The 17,408-nt window shown below is 44.5% G+C and overlaps 1 protein-coding gene across 1 annotated transcript in view; it reads right to left on the reverse strand.

Moving 5' to 3' along the window:
* The window catches only part of ACO1 (aconitase 1), a 1,039,508-nt gene that overhangs the window by 764,804 nt on the left and 257,296 nt on the right, over positions 1-17,408 (reverse strand). Inside the window, exons 4-5 of the mRNA XM_044061006.1 lie at positions 9,229-9,366; positions 3,233-3,302 (exon numbers count right to left, since the gene is read on the reverse strand). Coding sequence (XP_043916941.1) covers positions 3,233-3,302; positions 9,229-9,366 — 208 coding nt within the window. The remainder of the gene's footprint in view (positions 1-3,232; positions 3,303-9,228; positions 9,367-17,408) is intronic.

Consider the following 17,408-nt stretch of genomic DNA (forward strand, 5'->3'; position numbering starts at 1 on the left):
TCAGGTCGTCTCATAGCACAGATATCCTTGAGCAATGATCAGAAGCGAGAATCGACCAGAACGTAGTCTAATATGGCAGAGTCCTCGCTGGATGGGTTTTGCCATGTGAGCTGGCATTTTGCAGAGATGCTGGAAATGGCTATTTCCCCACAGTGAGATCATTTGATACAGCAAAGGACAGAAGGCACAGGCCATTAACATTCATGCTCCCATGGCCAAATCTACACAGAATTCCTTCCCAACCGGATCCGTCTTCTCCAATGTGGGCACTGGTGTCTCTTGCCAAGATGATCATCTTGGTCTTTGGGATCAAATGCAGTGTGTATTGGAGCTGGTTGTAGAAGTTATCCTTGGCTGGGTCTGGATTCATCTCAGCTGGAGCATATATGGACAGAATGCAAGTTTTGATGCTATCAACGATGGTGAGCAATGCCAGGCTGTCCGATATGGATTGGAAAATGATTATGCTTCTTGCAGCCTGACTATCCACCATAAACCCAACACCAGCCTCTTATGCTCTCACTGTCAGATTAGTACAGCATCATTGTTTCATCAGCTGTAGGTGGTTGGATGGTCAAGGCTCCAGATCCAGTGAGTTGTAACTCCGACACTGTAGCATTCAATATTTTGCATTTCATGAGTTCCTTGGCAACTATTTCCTTTTGGCCAATGTGGTGGCGGGTTCAAACATTCCACTTGGTGATACAGGTTTCCTGTTTCAGTGTAATGAATTTCCTTCAGTGAGTAGCCCACTTCTTGCCAGCACCCTGTGGCAGCATAACCGACCGAGTTTGTTTGAATTTCCATGTGGTTTCTTGCCTGGTTTCACAGTTCTGGTTATCATGATGAGGTGACCACCCTCTTCCTTTTGCAGCCAGGCTTGGGACAGTCTTTGGTGGCATCATGAGAAGATTATTTGAGGGCAGGAATGGAGGTCCAGTATGACGAAGTTCATTCTGTGACTGCCCTGATGTTCACCGATGACAGCCCCATTTTCGTATAGAGTGACGCTGAGGCCACAGATATTCTCTACCACACTGCCCAATTGTATGGCCTATGGATAAACGTGGACAAGACCAAAGTGATGGCAACCAACAGCTCACAAGCCATCTGTCTCAGGGGAGTTTAAATCAAACAAATGCAATAATTCAAGTATCTGGGTTCACTGGTCCAGGAGAAGGTGGCATCATCTGCTGAAGTCCATGGCAGGATTGGAAAAGCGACCACATTTGCCTTGCTCAAGTGGTGTCTATAGAAAAGGACAAACATCTCTATCACCACCAAGATTCGCCTTTTCCAGAAACTGATCTTGCCAATTCTCCTTTATGGATTGGAAACATGGATGCACTGCAAGGCAGACCTGAACAAGTTTGAGGTCTTCCAAATGCGATGCCTGTACAAAATCTTGGGAATCTCGCTCGGTGACCACATTAGAAACGAGAGCATCCAGACCAGATGTGCTCAACAGCCAAAGATTAGTGAAAAGATCCAGAATGGGAGGCTGCTCTGGTTTGGAAATGTGTGCAGGATGGACATCTTGCCACACAAACTATTATGGAGAGAGCACCTGGCGAACTGGAGAGTTCACAAATCTGTACCAAAGAAGACGTGGGCAAAACAGGGTGAAAAGGACCTGAGAAGCCAGTGACTCAAGTCACAGGAAGCCAGAAACATTGCCAAAGACAGAACAGCATGGAAAGGCATTGTTAAGGAAGTCTGGAATCCAGAGGCATCCACAGCAGAGTACCGACTACGGGGTCAACCACCTCTGCCAGCCACCAGCTAGGGATAAAAAGTAGAAGAAAAAATGGATATACCCACCAGCTTTGTACCTGCACAATGTCACAATAAAACGTGGGTTTTACCACAGAGGTAGCATAAAGAATTTTAGCTAACAACTTCTATAATTTTCCCAAAAAAGTAATGCAAATCTTTTGCCTGGCAGAACAATGCATATTCCACACAGTTCACATGTTACATACTGCAAGATTTACTGAAAACTACAACCACAGTTTTATTTACACAATTTTTATTGAAAACAAGTACATCTGCTACATATTAAAATACCTTTATACATGTTCAACTACAAGTTAACTGCAAACTTCACTCAGGCCGACACATTTTGCCTTTGAAACAAATTATATTAGCTTTAGCACAGCACTGTTTTTCAACAAGAACATACTGGAGCAGCTGTTAAATACCCCAGAGCTCTCGTGCTGCTTTCCTACCCCTGTGCCCAACTGTGTTCCTCATTAACTCAAACTATCACTACCATTCTAGTACGGCTCATTCATTAAGAACATGAACATTGTTATTTTATTTTACCACTTCCAGCAACACACAACATAGCCTAATGCCACAGGCAGTGGCACAAACTCTATACATTTTTATCATTCTGGTCAGGCTTTGCATACCTACATCTTGTGTGCTCACGTTATGTACAGTCAAGCAATGAAACATTCTCAAAATGCAGAACACCTTAGCTAATATAAGCCTGCTGGTGGTGTAGAAGGATAAAGTCCTAACTATGACCCAGGTGACCTGCGTTCAGATAGCAGCTAGGACGACACAGACAGGAAGGTATGGAAGAATGGAAAGTGCCTATGCTGGGGAGAAGTTGGCAGTTTCCTGGCTGGTCACTACTACAGCTCTAGTAACATGCAATGGAGGTTGCTAGTAGCACGGAAGGCAGTAGTCAGGAGAGGCACATAATGTGGTTGCTCGAGCCATTGATGGTAACTCCTGCCTTTGCACATGATGGTGTGTGGATGTGATGGTACAACAGACAGTCCCTGCTGTTATGCAGATGGGCACATCACCACCACGGGATGGGGCAATTTAAATAAAATGCAAATATTTACTTAACCACTTCTGATACCTCTGTGGATGATGGTGGATTCCCGCACAAGTCTCCCCTGAGCAAATCAGAGTCCTTGCTGTTAGGTACGGTTAGGTAAGGGACAGCGTGCTATTGGAGAGGCCTGATGACTACTGGCTAAGAAGCAAAAAGATACAGCAAAAAATAATGTAAATCTATTTACGCTGAATATTATTTTTTTCTTTTGTCTCAGGATGGAGAACATTAGTTTATTTCACCAAGGTTGACTCTCTGTTTGCATTGTTTATTAGCAAGTACAGCCAAACTGGAATACATACTACTGACTGTCAATTCATCTAAAAAAGGAAAACGGATCTAAAACACTACCAAAAATTAAGTAAACTTATGAAATACCTTCAAAAATTCAAATCGTTCCTGGTTTCTTACAAATTCCATTTCCTGATTTTTCTTTAGACTGTCTGGGCTAAAAAAAAGAAAATACATTTATTATAGTTTTTCATCATGCAATTCAGCTGCATCTCATTTAGAAAATGATATATCAATGCAAAAAAAAAAAAAACAACAGTCAAGCTTTGAACTTCTCATGCATTTTCCTGGCAGCAAAACTGACTCGCTTGCACTTGTGACACTCCTCCATGCTGTGCACTTCTCTCAGGCAGCCGAGACAGCACTGGCAGTAGTCCTAGCTGGTGATCCGACTACTGTAATAACCCTCCCCCACATTAAAAAAGTACAGTTTTGTACCTACCATAAATGTAGATGTCCGATAGATATGCAACTGCAGTCCTGACATATGGGTTGTCCTGCCTCAGGCAGCCCTTCGGTCGGCCGGATTCCAAAGTCTGGGTCTGGCGTCGGCTGATGTCGCCTCTTCCCCTACGTCAGAGCGGCCGGGGTATAAAAGCATCAGTGGACGCCATCTTCTTCAGTGTTTCTTGCCCCAGATGCCAGGTGCCCTCCAAGGAAGGCTAAATTTAGAGAATGGATAAAAAATCCAGACATGCACAACAGTAATAAACAGATACACCATAACAGATATCCCCAGCTAATTAGAAAAAGGGGGAGTGGACCCAAAAAAGAGAATTACAGAGGGGTAGGAGGGAGGGAAAACCTGACTGCAGTTGCATATCTATCGGACATCTACATTTATGGTAGGTACAAAACTGTACTATGTCCTTCAAGAATGCAACTGCAGTCCTGACATATGGGTTGAATACCAAAGCCAAGCTGGGGGTGGTAGGATCTAAGATAAGGATGGTGTAGCTAAAATGCCCGGCAGGACTGCAGATGCAAAGCCTGCTCGGGATCTGGAATATAAAGGCAGGTTGTAATGTTTGGAAAATGTATGCATGGAGCTCCATGTAGCAGCTTCTAGAATGTCCTTTGTAGCCACCCCTCTTAGAAAGGCTGTGGAGGTGGCTGTAGCTCTGGTGGAGTGTGGCCTGATATTGGCTGGCACACCTTTTCCATGGAAAGAGTAGCAGAATCTGATGCAGTTTCCAATCCATTTTGAAACTGTTTGTTTGGAAATTGCCTTTCCTTGTGCTCCAGCAGCGTAAGCCACAAATAGTTGGTCAGACTTTCTGTTGGCCTTTGTTCTGTCCAAGTAGTAGCGCAATTGTCTGTATATGTCCAAAGTGTGCAGAAGCTTCTCTCCTTTATTTTGAGGACTGGGAATGAAAGAAGGCAGGTGAATTGCTTGATTTAGAGAAACCCCGGATATCACTTTTGGCATGAATGAAGGATTGGTTCTTAAAGAGACTCTGTCCTGATGGAAAATGAGAAATGGAGGTACTGCCATGAGGGCCTGTATCTCCGAGACTCTTCTTGCTGAAGTAATTGCCAACAGGAAAACTGTTTTCCAGGAGAGAAATTGTAATTCTGAAGATGCTGCTGGCTCAAAAGGAGGAAGAGCTAATTTTTCCAAGACGAAGTTGAGGTCCCATGCAGGCACTGGTGGTTTTCTTGGAGGTTTGATATTCTTTATCCCTCTTAGAAACTGTCTTAGCAAAGGATGTGAAAACACAGGTGGATCACAATTGTATTTTGCTGAAATTGCTGAAGCGTGTATTTTTATGGAAGAATATGAAAGGCCATTGTGAAGCATTTCTGCCAAGTATTCTAGTATCTGTGGGATGCTCATTACTGATGCATCCTGACCCTTGTTGGCATTCCAGATGTTGAATCTCTTCCATTTGGCTGAGTAAGTTTTTCTGGTGGAAGGTCTGCGTGCTTCCAGTAAGATCTCTTGAACTTTTTTGGAGAGAAAGATATGGGGAGAAGTCATGGAACCCTCCAAGCTGTCAGTTGCAATGTTTGCAGGTTGGGATGAACAGTCCTGTAATTGTGCTGAGTTATAAGCAGAGGCCATTGAGGCAGGGGCCACGGCTTGGTGCGAGTTATGCTCCTTAGTAATGGATACCAGTGCTGTTTTGGCCAGTCTGGAGCTATCAAAATGCCTTTCGGTTGTTCTGCTTTGATCTTCAGTAACACCTTGGTCATTAATGGTAGAGGTGGGAATGCATAGATTGTTAGAGAATTCCAGCTGAAGGAGAGCGCATCCATTCTCCAGGCTTGAGGATGGTGTGTCCTTGAGAAGAACTTCTTCAGATGATGATTGAGGTGTGAGGCAAAGAGATCCATGTCTGGCCTTCCCCATGCATGAGTTATTTGTGAAAAAATGTCTGGATGCATCATCCATTCGTGCGGGTCCATAATGTTTCTGCTTAGACAGTCCGCCACAACATTGTCCTTGCCTGGAACAAACTGGGATTGCAACTGTATGTTCAGTTTCAGGGACTTTTCCCAAAGAGTCATTGTTAGTCTGCAGAGGGGGTAAGAATGGGTGCCTCCCACATAACAGTGGTGTTGTCTGTCTATTAGCAGATGACCTTGCTGAAGAAATTTTCCGAAGGCCTCGAATGGATGAATCACTGCCAACATCTCTTTTTGATTGATGTGCAGATGCAATTCCCTGGGTGACCATTGACCTTGAATGCATCTGCCCTCCATGTGCGCCCCCCATCTATGATCTGAGGCATCTGTTGTGATGGTTTGGCTTGCTTGAGGTTTGTTGAAAGACATGACTTTGTTTAGCTGGCTTGCTTGTGCCCACCACAAAAATTCCTTTTGTAGACATGGAATGAGTGGAATAATTGCTTCTAAGTTGTGGCTGTGTTGAGACCATAAACTTTTTAGGTACCATTGTAGTTTTCTCATGTGTAGTCTTGCCAGTGGGATCAGAAGAATGCAAGATGCCATGAAACCCAGGGCCTGCAGGATTTTCCTTGCAGTCATCTGGGTGTGCTTTGCTAGGCTTTTGAAGTAATCTGGTAATTGTTCTTGTTTTTCTTCTGTGAGGAAAGCCATTTGTGAGTTTGTGTCCAGTTTGGCTCCTAGAAAAATTATTTGTTAGGATGGCAGTAGTCTTGATTTTTGAATGTTGACTGTGTATCCCAAAGCCTGTAGTAAGTGAATGACATAGTCCAAGTGTCTTATCAAGGCTTGCTTGCTGTCAGCTTGTATAAGGCAGTCGTCCAGGTAAGGGTATATTTGTATCCCCTGAAGTCTGCAATGTGCAATTACTGATGCCAGGCATTTCGTGAATACTCTGGGCACAGTAGACAAGCCAAAAGGCAATGCTGAGAATTGATAATGCTCTGACCCTGCAAGAAATCTGAGGTATCTTCTGCAGCTGTGTCTGATTGGGACATGCAGGTATGCCTCCTTGAGGTCCAGAGTAACCAGCCAAGACCCCTTGCCCAGCATGGGAAGAAGTTGCTGTAACGTCAGCATTTTGAATTTTGGCACAATGAGAAAAGTGTTTAGAGCGGACAAGTCCAGTATAGGTCTCCATTGCTTTTCTTTTCTTGGAACAAGGAACAGTCTTGAGTAGAATCCTTGCCTTGTTCCTGAGGAGGAACCTTTTCTATTGCTTTGATTTGTAGCAGCTTTGAAACTTGTAGGAGTGCCTCTGCCCTTTGATTTTGTGGCAGGTTTGGCATGCCTTGTCTTGTTGGTAAGGTATGGAAGTGGAACCTGTAACCTTTGTCTATTATGTCCAAAATCCATTTGTCCTTTGTAAAAACATGCCAATTTTTTGAAAATAAAGATAATTTTCCGCCTAAAGGTGCTTCTCTTTGAGCCTTGGTCGGCAGTGTCAAAGTCAAGTCATTGTGATTGTCCCTGTGGGGCAGTAGAAGTCCCTGCGCCACTTCTCTGATTAGTAGGTTGCCATTGGCGGCCCCTGTAGGAGCCTCAGTATTGCCCTCTACCTTGAGCACGCCTGTTTTTTCCCCTTTGGAACTTGTCAGTGTCTTTCCAGAGGTGCATCTAGAAGCTTTACTTTAACATGATCTGGCAATGCCTGTTCTTTCAACCAAGCATGTCTACGTATGACGGCCCCTGTCATAGCTGCCCTACATGAAGCTTCCAATGCATCATAAACAAACTGAAGAAAATGAGTGCTAACCTGCTGAGTATTATGAACCAAATCCTGCAAGGCCTTTCTATCTAAAGGCTCAGGAGAGGCTAACTTTTTCTGCAAATCATCCATCAAGAAATCCTGATACTGAAACGTATGAAAAAGACAGTTAAGTGCCCTCATGGCAAGGGTGGTTGAGGTATAAACTTTTTTACCCCACCTCTCCAGGGACCTAGATTCCCTGTCTGCGGGCAAAGGATTTTTGGCCGTGGAAGTGGCCACTCCTTTGGGCCCCTGAGAAATAGTTTCTAGAACAACAGAGTGGGCCTTAAAGAGATGTTTATGAGTTTCAGGAACCCTGTAATATCTGTCTGGCTTGACAGGAGCAGGAGGGAGAGAATCAGGAGAAGTACTGCAGTCTGAGTACACATCATCCAGTACATCTAACACTGGGGGTATTAGCTAAAGGCCTGTGCTGGGGTAACTTAAGGAAAGTCCGAAGCCTTTTCCTGGAGTCGGAGAAATCCTGGCCCTGCCACTGAAAATGCTCTCTCATGGAGTGGAGAATTTCCCCGAAAGAAATATCCTCAGGAGGAGAGGCAGAGGGAATGAATTCATCAGCATCAGAATCCTCGTAGGCCGGGAAGGTTTCTTCCTGGGAATCTGAAAGGCCTGACTCATCAGAAGCTTCATCTGAAGAAAGGGTATCTGCCTGCTCAACCCTAGGCCTTTTGTCTGACATCGGCTGAGGCAAGAAAAGGTACCCCAACGGGGTAATTAGCTTTTTGATGACTTCGGTATCTGAAAACACAGGAGCTGGCCGACCGGCACTTGCGAACTACTTCTGCTTTGGGCACCATGCGGCAAGAAAGACTGAAGAAGATGGCGTCCGCTGATGCTCTTATACCCCGGCCGCTCTGACGTAGGGAAAGAGGCGACATCAGCCGACGCCGGACCCAGACTTTGGAATCCGGCCAACCGAAGGGCTGCCTGAGGCAGGACAACCCATATGTCAGGACTGCAGTTGCATTCTTGAAGGACATCTGGTATCTTCCTATGATGAATTTCAGAGATCCAAACTGCATGACTAACACAAAAGAACAAATGAAGAGGAGGCTGGGGTGTTGCCCCGTAGATCTAATGTATGATGTCACATGTACTGAATGGAGGAACAGGACTGAGCAGAAGAATGGGAATGCAGGACTCTGTGCTAACTGCATGTCCTCAGATGAGGGAAACCCCCAATATCCATTCAAAACAAGATCATAGCATGCTACTAGAGATTATAACAGAATCAGATTAGGAGACAGGATTCTAGCAAAAATATATGAAAGCATGCATGACTCCTTCAGTTTGTAGTCTTAATGTGCACATACCTCCAATGGCATTCTGAAGCACAGACGGTGATAGAATTAATGTATGCTGTAAAAGTTCACCAATAAAAAAAATTAAGTATGCAAAAGGGATGCAAGAGCAAAGAAACTCTCCACATGTCTGCTTGGATGTTGACCCCTTTGGTCAGCTCTCAAAAGGACTAAGAACCAATGGTAAGAAGCTGATGCTTGGTAGGTACAAAGGAGAGAAAGAATCAGGAAAAAACATGGTTTCCAGTGCAACACATCAATGAAGAAGCAGCATTGTAACAAGACTGAACATAAACAAATCTGTTTATAGCACACACTTCAAAAACACAAACCCAAAAGTCATATGTGCAGCACGTGCTTATCTAATTCAGTGTGTATGTGTGTTAACACAACAAATATGCTTATCAGTCAAATATCTGAACCTCATTTAAAGATGCAGCCTTTTTCAATACTTTATCTGATCATGTCAGCTGACTATAACACCCTGCATCTCTATACAATGTAAATGCTTCCCGTAATCAGATCAGCAGATTACAGTACCCTGCAATGTTACACTATGAAACTGATACAGTGATGCCGCTAATATTCGTCTGAGTTCTTACCTCCTGTTGTAATCAACCTGTATGGAGTGGTCAATGACTAGGTCAGCAGGGCAAATGGGATTGATTTTTTTGGGATCCCCTCCTAGTCTTTTCACAGCATCACGCATGGCAGCAAAGTCAACTACTGCTGGTACGCCTCTGAAAAAGATTTTTAAAACAAATTAAGTAAAAGAATTAAGATTGTATCACCAGTTGAGCCAAAACAAAACAGCACAATACAAAAATGGAGAACAACCAACAAGTTATGTACTTACCATAATATTAGATCCACGTTATCCGATTTTCATCTGGTTCAAACATACAAGTTGTCAGATTCAACTGGATTCGACTTCAGCACCATCTATGAAGCTTCTTCAGATACAGAGCTTGGACTCCTATACTACCCGTAAATTCCCTGGACTCCACCTTAGCTGCTCAGATCGAGTCCATCCCCTCTTTGTGCATACATGAACAATCCTACATAAGGAACTGCTGAATTATAGGTTCATAGGTTGGTACTAGGCTATCGGCCCTAGGACCTATACAAGCCTAGCCATAACAATTCCCTGGATATTTTCTTCCCACAATATTTACTTCTCTGGACCCCTGTCTAGCAGGGCGACTGACATGATCCCCGTGGTGAATTTCCTATCTCCCATCCAATCATCAAGGTTCCTTTTGAAAAGGGCCAATGAGGCACTTTGCTTGACATGTATGGGCTATCTATTCCAGAGTATGGGGAGTCTCTGGGTCAGGAACCTATCCCTCCAGCATGTTTCTGGGTCAGGAACCTATTCCCTCCTGCAAGTTTTGCTCATTGTGATAAGGTTTAGACCCCTGGAGCATGTGGCTCTGAGGGATTGGGATTTCTTTAAGTGGAGCATGTCCAACAGCTCAGGGTTTGACATGGCTTTGTATGTTAAGCAGAGATCGCCTCAGAGTAGATGATATGCTACAAAGTATAGCTGGAGTTTTTTTTTTTTTTTTTTTTTTTAAGACGGTCAGCATATGGCATCTGCTTTAGGCCTGTGATTCTTTTAGTGAGGTATTTCTGTGTCCCTTCCAGCTGTTGCAGATGTCTTGTGAGGTACATGCCAAATGGGGCATTATACTCTATAATGGGTCTAATGAGGGATGAGTACAGTGGGACAATGACCTCCTTTTTTCTGGATGAAAAGCCCTTAGTGATGATGTGTGTCACATAGAAGGATTTCCTGACTGTTGTGGCGATGTGGTTATCGAAAGTGAGACCACTGTCCACCTGTGTCCCCAAGTCTCTCATCACACTTTTGATGTTTAGTGTCCTGCCACCTATGTGGTAATTCATGGGTACATGTTTTTTTCCAAAGGGGATAACTGTACATTTCTTGGCATTAAGCTTGAGCCCATGGCTATGGCACCAGGCATCTGTTTCTGTAAGGCCTTTTTGTAGAATATCCACATCATTTGGGGATTCAATAATGGCTCCCAGTTTGCAGTTATCTGCGAACTTTGTTAGCCAGAGTCCCTTAGTGTTGGCCTGTACTTCAGAGAAGTAGATGCCAAACAAGAGTGGTCCCAGGACTGAACCCTGAGGTACTCCACTTGTCTGGAGCTGGACTTGGAGTGGGCTACTTTTACAGTCTGGGTTCTGTCAGTAAGCCAGTTGGCAACCCATCAAGTGACATAGGGATTTATGCCCAGCTTAGTAAGTTTATCTATGATTCCAGAGTGGGGGATGGTGTTGGCAAGGTCCATATAGGCTGTGTGGACCGCCTTACCCTCGTCCACAGCTCTGGAGACCGATTTGAAGTCAATCAGATTCAGGAGACAAGATCGGCCCAGTGGGGTCCAGTGTTTGAAGGTTGCCAATGTCTTTGTTTACAAGTTCCACGATAATGCATTCCATGCCCTTGCAGATCAGGCTCGTCAGACTGATGGGACGGTAGTTCCCAGGATCCAAGGCAGATCCCCCCTTGTGGAGTGGGATAACTGTAGCTGTGCGCCACTCAGTGAGCACGAAGCCTGAGGGGAGGCTATGATTAAACATGACACTTAGGTGAGGTGCCAGTTCATTTTGTAGTTCATGTAGTACACAGCCTGGTATGTCATCTGGTCCCATAGAGGCTGTATTCTTAGCTTTGAAAAGTGAAGTTTCTACCCGTGTGGCCGTGATTACCAGAATTTGGCAATCTTTTGGTACTGAGATGGACCCTTTAGGGGGTGAAGCTGGCACTAAATCGATCTGCCAGGATATTGGCAATATCCTTGGGATCAGTATATTTAATGCCATTCTGTTGTAGCTCAGAGCAGATTTGAGCATTGCCATTTAGATTCTTGACATAATTATAGAATGCCTTGTGGTTGTCTTTGGAATCTTTGGCAATTTTATTTTCGTAACCAGCTTTTGAGGATTTTAGGAGGGATCTCAGCTTATTACTAAGGCTGATGAGGGAGTTTTTTGCATCCTGGGATTTTCCTCTTTTCTGCAACAGTTTCTTCCTTCTGTTGTATAGTTTATTTATAGCAGGGGACCACCAGACTGGCTTCTTTTTTTTGGAGAAGAGCATCTTGGTTCTATTTGGGATGGCACAATTCATGCACGAGTGGATGTGCTCGTACAGTGCCTTGGTGTAGGTTTCTGCAGTCGAACTTTCAGATCCCGTCTGCATGGGTGTCATGAAGTTTGTTACTTCTGACTTCAGTAGCATGAAGTTGGCTTTGGAGAAGTTTTTTAAAGGAGGCTTCCTTACTGGGAGGTGGGGGTGGGATGTGGATGTCCAGGATGATTTGCTTATGGTCAGACCTGACCAATGAGTGGGTAACCACTGGTGTGGAGCATCTAGCTCCCATGTTGGTAATGACCAGGTCTAGGATATTGGAGCCTCTGGTGGGACAATGGATTAGTTGATCCAGGGCGTTGGAATTTATGATTTCCAAGAACAGTTGGGAAAAGGAGTTGGTACCAGAGTAGTTTTCCCAGTTAATGGCAGGGTAGTTGAAATCACCCAGTATTAGGGTGTTTGGTTCTATATTAATATTTCCAGTATGTTTAGAAAGGTGTAGTGAGACTCTTGGGGCATGGTGGGGGATCTGTAGCAAGCTACAATTTGGATTTCAGTCTTACCTAGTGTTAGTTGAACCTGGAGAATTTCAGATGCATTGTGTTGGGCAACTAGCCTGGAGGTGTGAATATCCTTGGTGAGTATGGACACTCCTCCACCTTTAGTGTTTCGGTCTTGGTTTGGCCGAAAAGTGTGGTAAGAGTTGTAGCCTAGTATTGCAGGGGTGCTCTCTGGAGCCTTGAACCAGGTCTCAGTTACTGCACAGATATCGATGTTCTCCATTTTTAGGAGTGCCTCGAGAGAGTGCATTTTGAGGTTTAGACTTCTAGCATGGAGTAGCATTACCATCAGATTTTGCATGCTTGTTTCTGTTACGGTGGTGGTTTTATCCTGTGAACCTTGCCTAAAAAAGGCACTATAGGGGTGGCAAGAGCTTTAGCCAGTAACCTGAATTCCAGAGGTGACAGGTGCAGACCATCTCTGGCAAAGCATCATGGTTTGTCGATCATGTCTTCCCTGGCAGACAGATGCTGGATCCCCTTTGAATGACACCAGAAGATTGGACAATTGAAGTCAATCATTTTGTCCTTATACTGTGGTATCATTCTGGGTGAAGGCAGGATGCTACTCAGGGCTAGGGTCATACCTGCCTGGGCCACATGATCCAAGAGCTTTTCCATGCCTCTCTTCATGTAGTCCAGGGAGGTACGTCTCAAGTCATTCACTCCAGCATGGACAATGACAGTCTCGTATTTGTACTTGTTGCAGAGTGACTTGAGTGCATGCGTTATGTGGCGGATCCTGGCACCCAACAGGCAGCTAACTGTAATTTTCTCCTTGTTAAGCCTGGTGAGTGGGACATCAGTGTGCCTGACTATAGAGTCACCTATGACTAAAGTGTTGGGTACACTGTCTTGCCTTAGAGGCTGTTGTTGGGTGGCACACTGGTGTTGTGAGCTATGTGTCACTTTGGTTGTGGCTGGTGTTTGTTTGCGTTTCAGCTTCGGAGGTCCTTGTTGCTTGGGCAGGTTAATGTTAAGGGCCTCCGCATATGTGGGTTTAGTGTTGCTATGTGTGGGTTGACAAAGAGTGGGTACAGTGTCACATGACTGTGCATAGACAGGGAATAAAGGGTTTACTCAATCATCTCAAAACCATAAGTGAGCAACTGGAAGGGGGCAGGAAGGAGAGAGTTTGAACCAGGGGAAAAATCAGATATGAATCTAATGTTATGGTAAGTACATAACTTTCATATACAATGTTCTTTATTTTTGTCTGTTTCAAACATATGGTACAGAATATTGAGCTGTCAATCAGAGCTGTATCGAGGAAGGATATTCCTGAGTATGGAGGAACCAAAGAAGGAACATCACTTGTATTACACATCCAGCTTACAGTGGGACACAGATGTGTGTACTGCAGACCAAGTGGCCACAGCACAAATGTCATCAATGGATACTCCTCTATTACAGGGTATCAAAGCAGAAAAGTACAGTTTTGTACCTACCATAAATGTAGATGTTCGAGGATTCACATTGCTGCAGTCATAACCTGTGGGTAGTCCGCTGTCCTTGGTCGGCCCGAATACCAAAGTGTTAGGTTGGCGCCGGTCATGGTCGCTCAGAGCTGACGTCAGTACGCAGTAGTACTTAAGCGCATGACCGACGCCATATCCTCAGTCTTTCTTGCCCCAGATGTCAGAAGGCCTAAAAAGGAAAGGCCATAGCCAAAATAGAAAATACCCAAAAGAAACACAGCAACCCCAAACTATAGAGGGGAAGGAGGGAGGGAAAATTGGACTGCAGCAATGTGGATCCTCGAACATCTACATTTATGGTAGGTACAAAACTGTACTATGTTCTTCGTCTCACATTGCTGCAGTCATAACCTGTGGGTAGAATCCCAAAGCAAAGGTAAAGGGAGGCTGGCAAACTAAAAAGCATTGGGAGCTGCTAACATGCCCTGTAAAACTGCAGTGGCAAACCCAGCCCTAGACTTGGAATAAAGAGGAGATGGTAATGTTTAGTAAAAGTGTGCACTGAACTCCAAGTAGCTGCCTCCAGAATATCCTTAGTAGCTACCCCCCTTAAAAAGGCAGTAGAAGTGGCAGTAGCCCTAGTGGAATGAGGTCTGATCCCAGCAGGAACATCCTTTCCATGATGAGAATAACAGAAAGCAATACAATGGCCAATCCACTTAGAAATAGTTTGCTTTGAAACAGCTTTCCCTTGTGAACCCAAAGCAAAAGAAATAAATAACTGTTGAGTCTGCCTGAACTGTTTAGTTCTGCTCAAATAATAGCGTAACTGCCTGTGAATATCCAAAGAATGCAAGACTTTTTCCCCTTTATTTTGGGGATCAGCATAAAAAGTAGGCAAATGAATAGACTGGTTCAAGGCCACATTAGAAATAACTTTAGGCATAAAAGTAGGGTTAGTACGCAAGGACACCCTATCCTTATGGAATATCAGGAAGGGTTCAACTGCCATGAGAGCCTGTAATTCAGATACCCTCCTAGCAGACGTAATGGCCAACAAAAAAGCAGTCTTCCAAGACAAAAACTTCAACTCAGACGTAGCTGCAGGTTCAAAAGGAGGTAAAGTCAGCTTTTCCAACACAAAATTGAGATCCCAGGAAGGAGTAGGAGCTCTACGTGGGGGTCTTATGTTTTTTGCCCCTCTAAGAAATTGTTTAAACAAAGGGTGAGAAAATAAAGGAGGGTCACAATCATAGTGAGCAGAAATGGCTGCAGCATGAACTTTCACGGAGGAAAAGGGCAAACCCTTGTCTAGTAATTCAGTAAGGTACTGTAGTGTAAAACTCAAATTAGGTACTGAGACATCAAAGCTCTTTGCTGTGCTCCAAAGAAAAAATCTCCTCCATTTATCAGCATAAACTTTTCTAGTACTAGGCCGTCTGGCTTCCAAAATTACATCCAAAACCTGTTGAGGAAGTTGAGACCCCCCAGGGTCTAAAACAGAATACGCCAAGCTGTTAGATGCAGGGACTGTACCCTGACATTGAGAAAATGATTGCTTGACTGGGACAACAAGTGAGGCATCGGTGGCAAAGGCCAAGGAGGTTCCTGAACTAAACTCCGTAGCAGAGGATACCAGTGCTGGCGTGGCCAATCTGGTGCTATTAGAATCATGCAAGGCTTGTCCCGCCTGACTTTCAAGAGTACCTTGGGAAGGAGAGGCAGAGGAGGGAAAGCATAGACGTGAAGGTTGTTCCAACTGAAAGATAGAGCATCCACTTTCCAAGCTTTTGGGTGAAACATCTTTGTGCAAAATTTTGGCAGTTGGAAATTTAGTGGAGAAGCGAACAGATCTATGTCTGGAGTTCCCCAAGCCACTGTCAACTGTTGGAATACGTGAGGATCCAATTTCCACTCGTGGGGATCCACAATTTGTCTGCTCAATACATCTGCTAAGGAGTTCTGTGCTCCTGGCAGAAACCGTGCTTGAAGAGTGATGTGCAAACTCAGAGCAGTCTCCCACAATATCATAGCTTGTCTGCAAAGAGGGTAAGAATGGGTTCCCCCCTGCTTGTTGATGTACCACATGACTGTTGTGTTGTCTGTTTGAATCAACACCTGTCCTGGTTGAAGTAGGTCCTTGAAGGCCATCAGGGCAAATTGGACTGCTAACATCTCCTTCATGTTGATATGCAAATGCTGTAGTCTGGGAGGCCACGTGTCTTGAATCCATTTCCCATTGAAGTGTGCTCCCCAAGCCAGGTCTGAGGCATCCGTCGTTAAGATCTGACTCGCCTCTGGTTGGGTCACAGAGTCCCTTGTTTAGGTGACATTCCTGAGCCCACCACAAGAATTCCTTCTGGATGCAAGGTATAATCTGAATGACAGTGTCCAAATCGTGGCAGTGTTGAGTCCATACACTTTTGAGATACCATTGTAGCTTCCTCATATGCAGTTTGGCATTGGGAAGTACCAGAATGCAAGATGCCATGAACCCCAAGGCTTGAAGGACTGTCCTTGCAGTCAGCCTGGACAGTACTGATAATTGCTGGAAGTATAGGTGAAGATTTCTTTGTTTGTCCGGGGTCAAAAAAGCCATCTGAGGCTGTATTCAGTCTCACACCCAGAAAGCACATGTCTTGAGAGGGTACTAGACTGGACTTTGTTTCGTTCACAGAATACCCTAGGCACCTTAAAACTGCCATTACATACTGTAGATGTTGAAGTAACTTGTCTTTGTCTTGAGCAAGAATCAGGCAATCGTCCAGATAAGGATAAATTTGTATTCCCTCAGTCTTAAGAAAGCTATTACAGGAGCCAGAACCTTTGTGAACACCCTGGGCGCAGTAGATAAGCCAAAGGGCAATGCAGAGAACTGATAATGAGAAGTACCAGCCCGAAAACGCAGGAATCTCCTGCAGCTGGGCCTGATAGGAATGTGAAGATAAGCCTCTTTGAGATCCAGAGTTACCATCCAGTGATCTTTGCCTAGCAGAGGCAGAAGTTGCTGTAATGTTAACATCTTGAACTTTGGAATGTCTAGGTATGTATTGAGAATGGACAAATCCAGAATTGGCCTCCAAGTGTTTCCTTTCTTTGGCACAAGGAATAAGCAAGAATAAAACCCTAGGCCTTCTTCTGACGGAGGTACCACTTGGATTGCCCCCATCTGCAAAAGCAAAGAAATTTGTTCGTGAGCCTCCAGCCTTTGCTGAGGAGGTACATCTGGCATGCCTTTGAAAGGAGGAAAAGTGTGAAAATAAAACTTGTAGCCTTGATTTATTATGTCCAACACCCATTTGTCCTGGGTGACCAAATGCCAATTTTGTTTGAAAAGTGCCAACTTTCCTCCTAGAGGAGCTGCCAGACAGGAAGAATCTGGCAGCTGGAGATACAGGTCATTGGGTCTGTTTACGAAAAGGCTGACCCCTGCCCTCACCAGAAGATTGTGCAGGAGAACTCCAAGTCCTAGGTCTGAAAGAACCCTGGGCGTGAGCCCTGCCTCTACCACGTCTAGACCTGCCCTTAGACTGAAAATCCGAAGAAGGGTAAGACCATCCTCTTACAGGCCAATTCCTGCTAAACTTAGGGGGCTGCACTTGCAAAAATTCCTTAACAGTCTGCATAGACTTAGCTTTGTCTTCCATCTTTTTCAAAACTGACTCCACAGGAGAACCAAA

The sequence above is a fragment of the Protopterus annectens genome, chromosome 2.part0 (genome assembly GCF_019279795.1).
Source record: "Protopterus annectens isolate FY-2018-M chromosome 2.part0, PAN1.0, whole genome shotgun sequence".
Classification (NCBI taxonomy): domain Eukaryota; kingdom Metazoa; phylum Chordata; order Ceratodontiformes; family Protopteridae; genus Protopterus; species Protopterus annectens.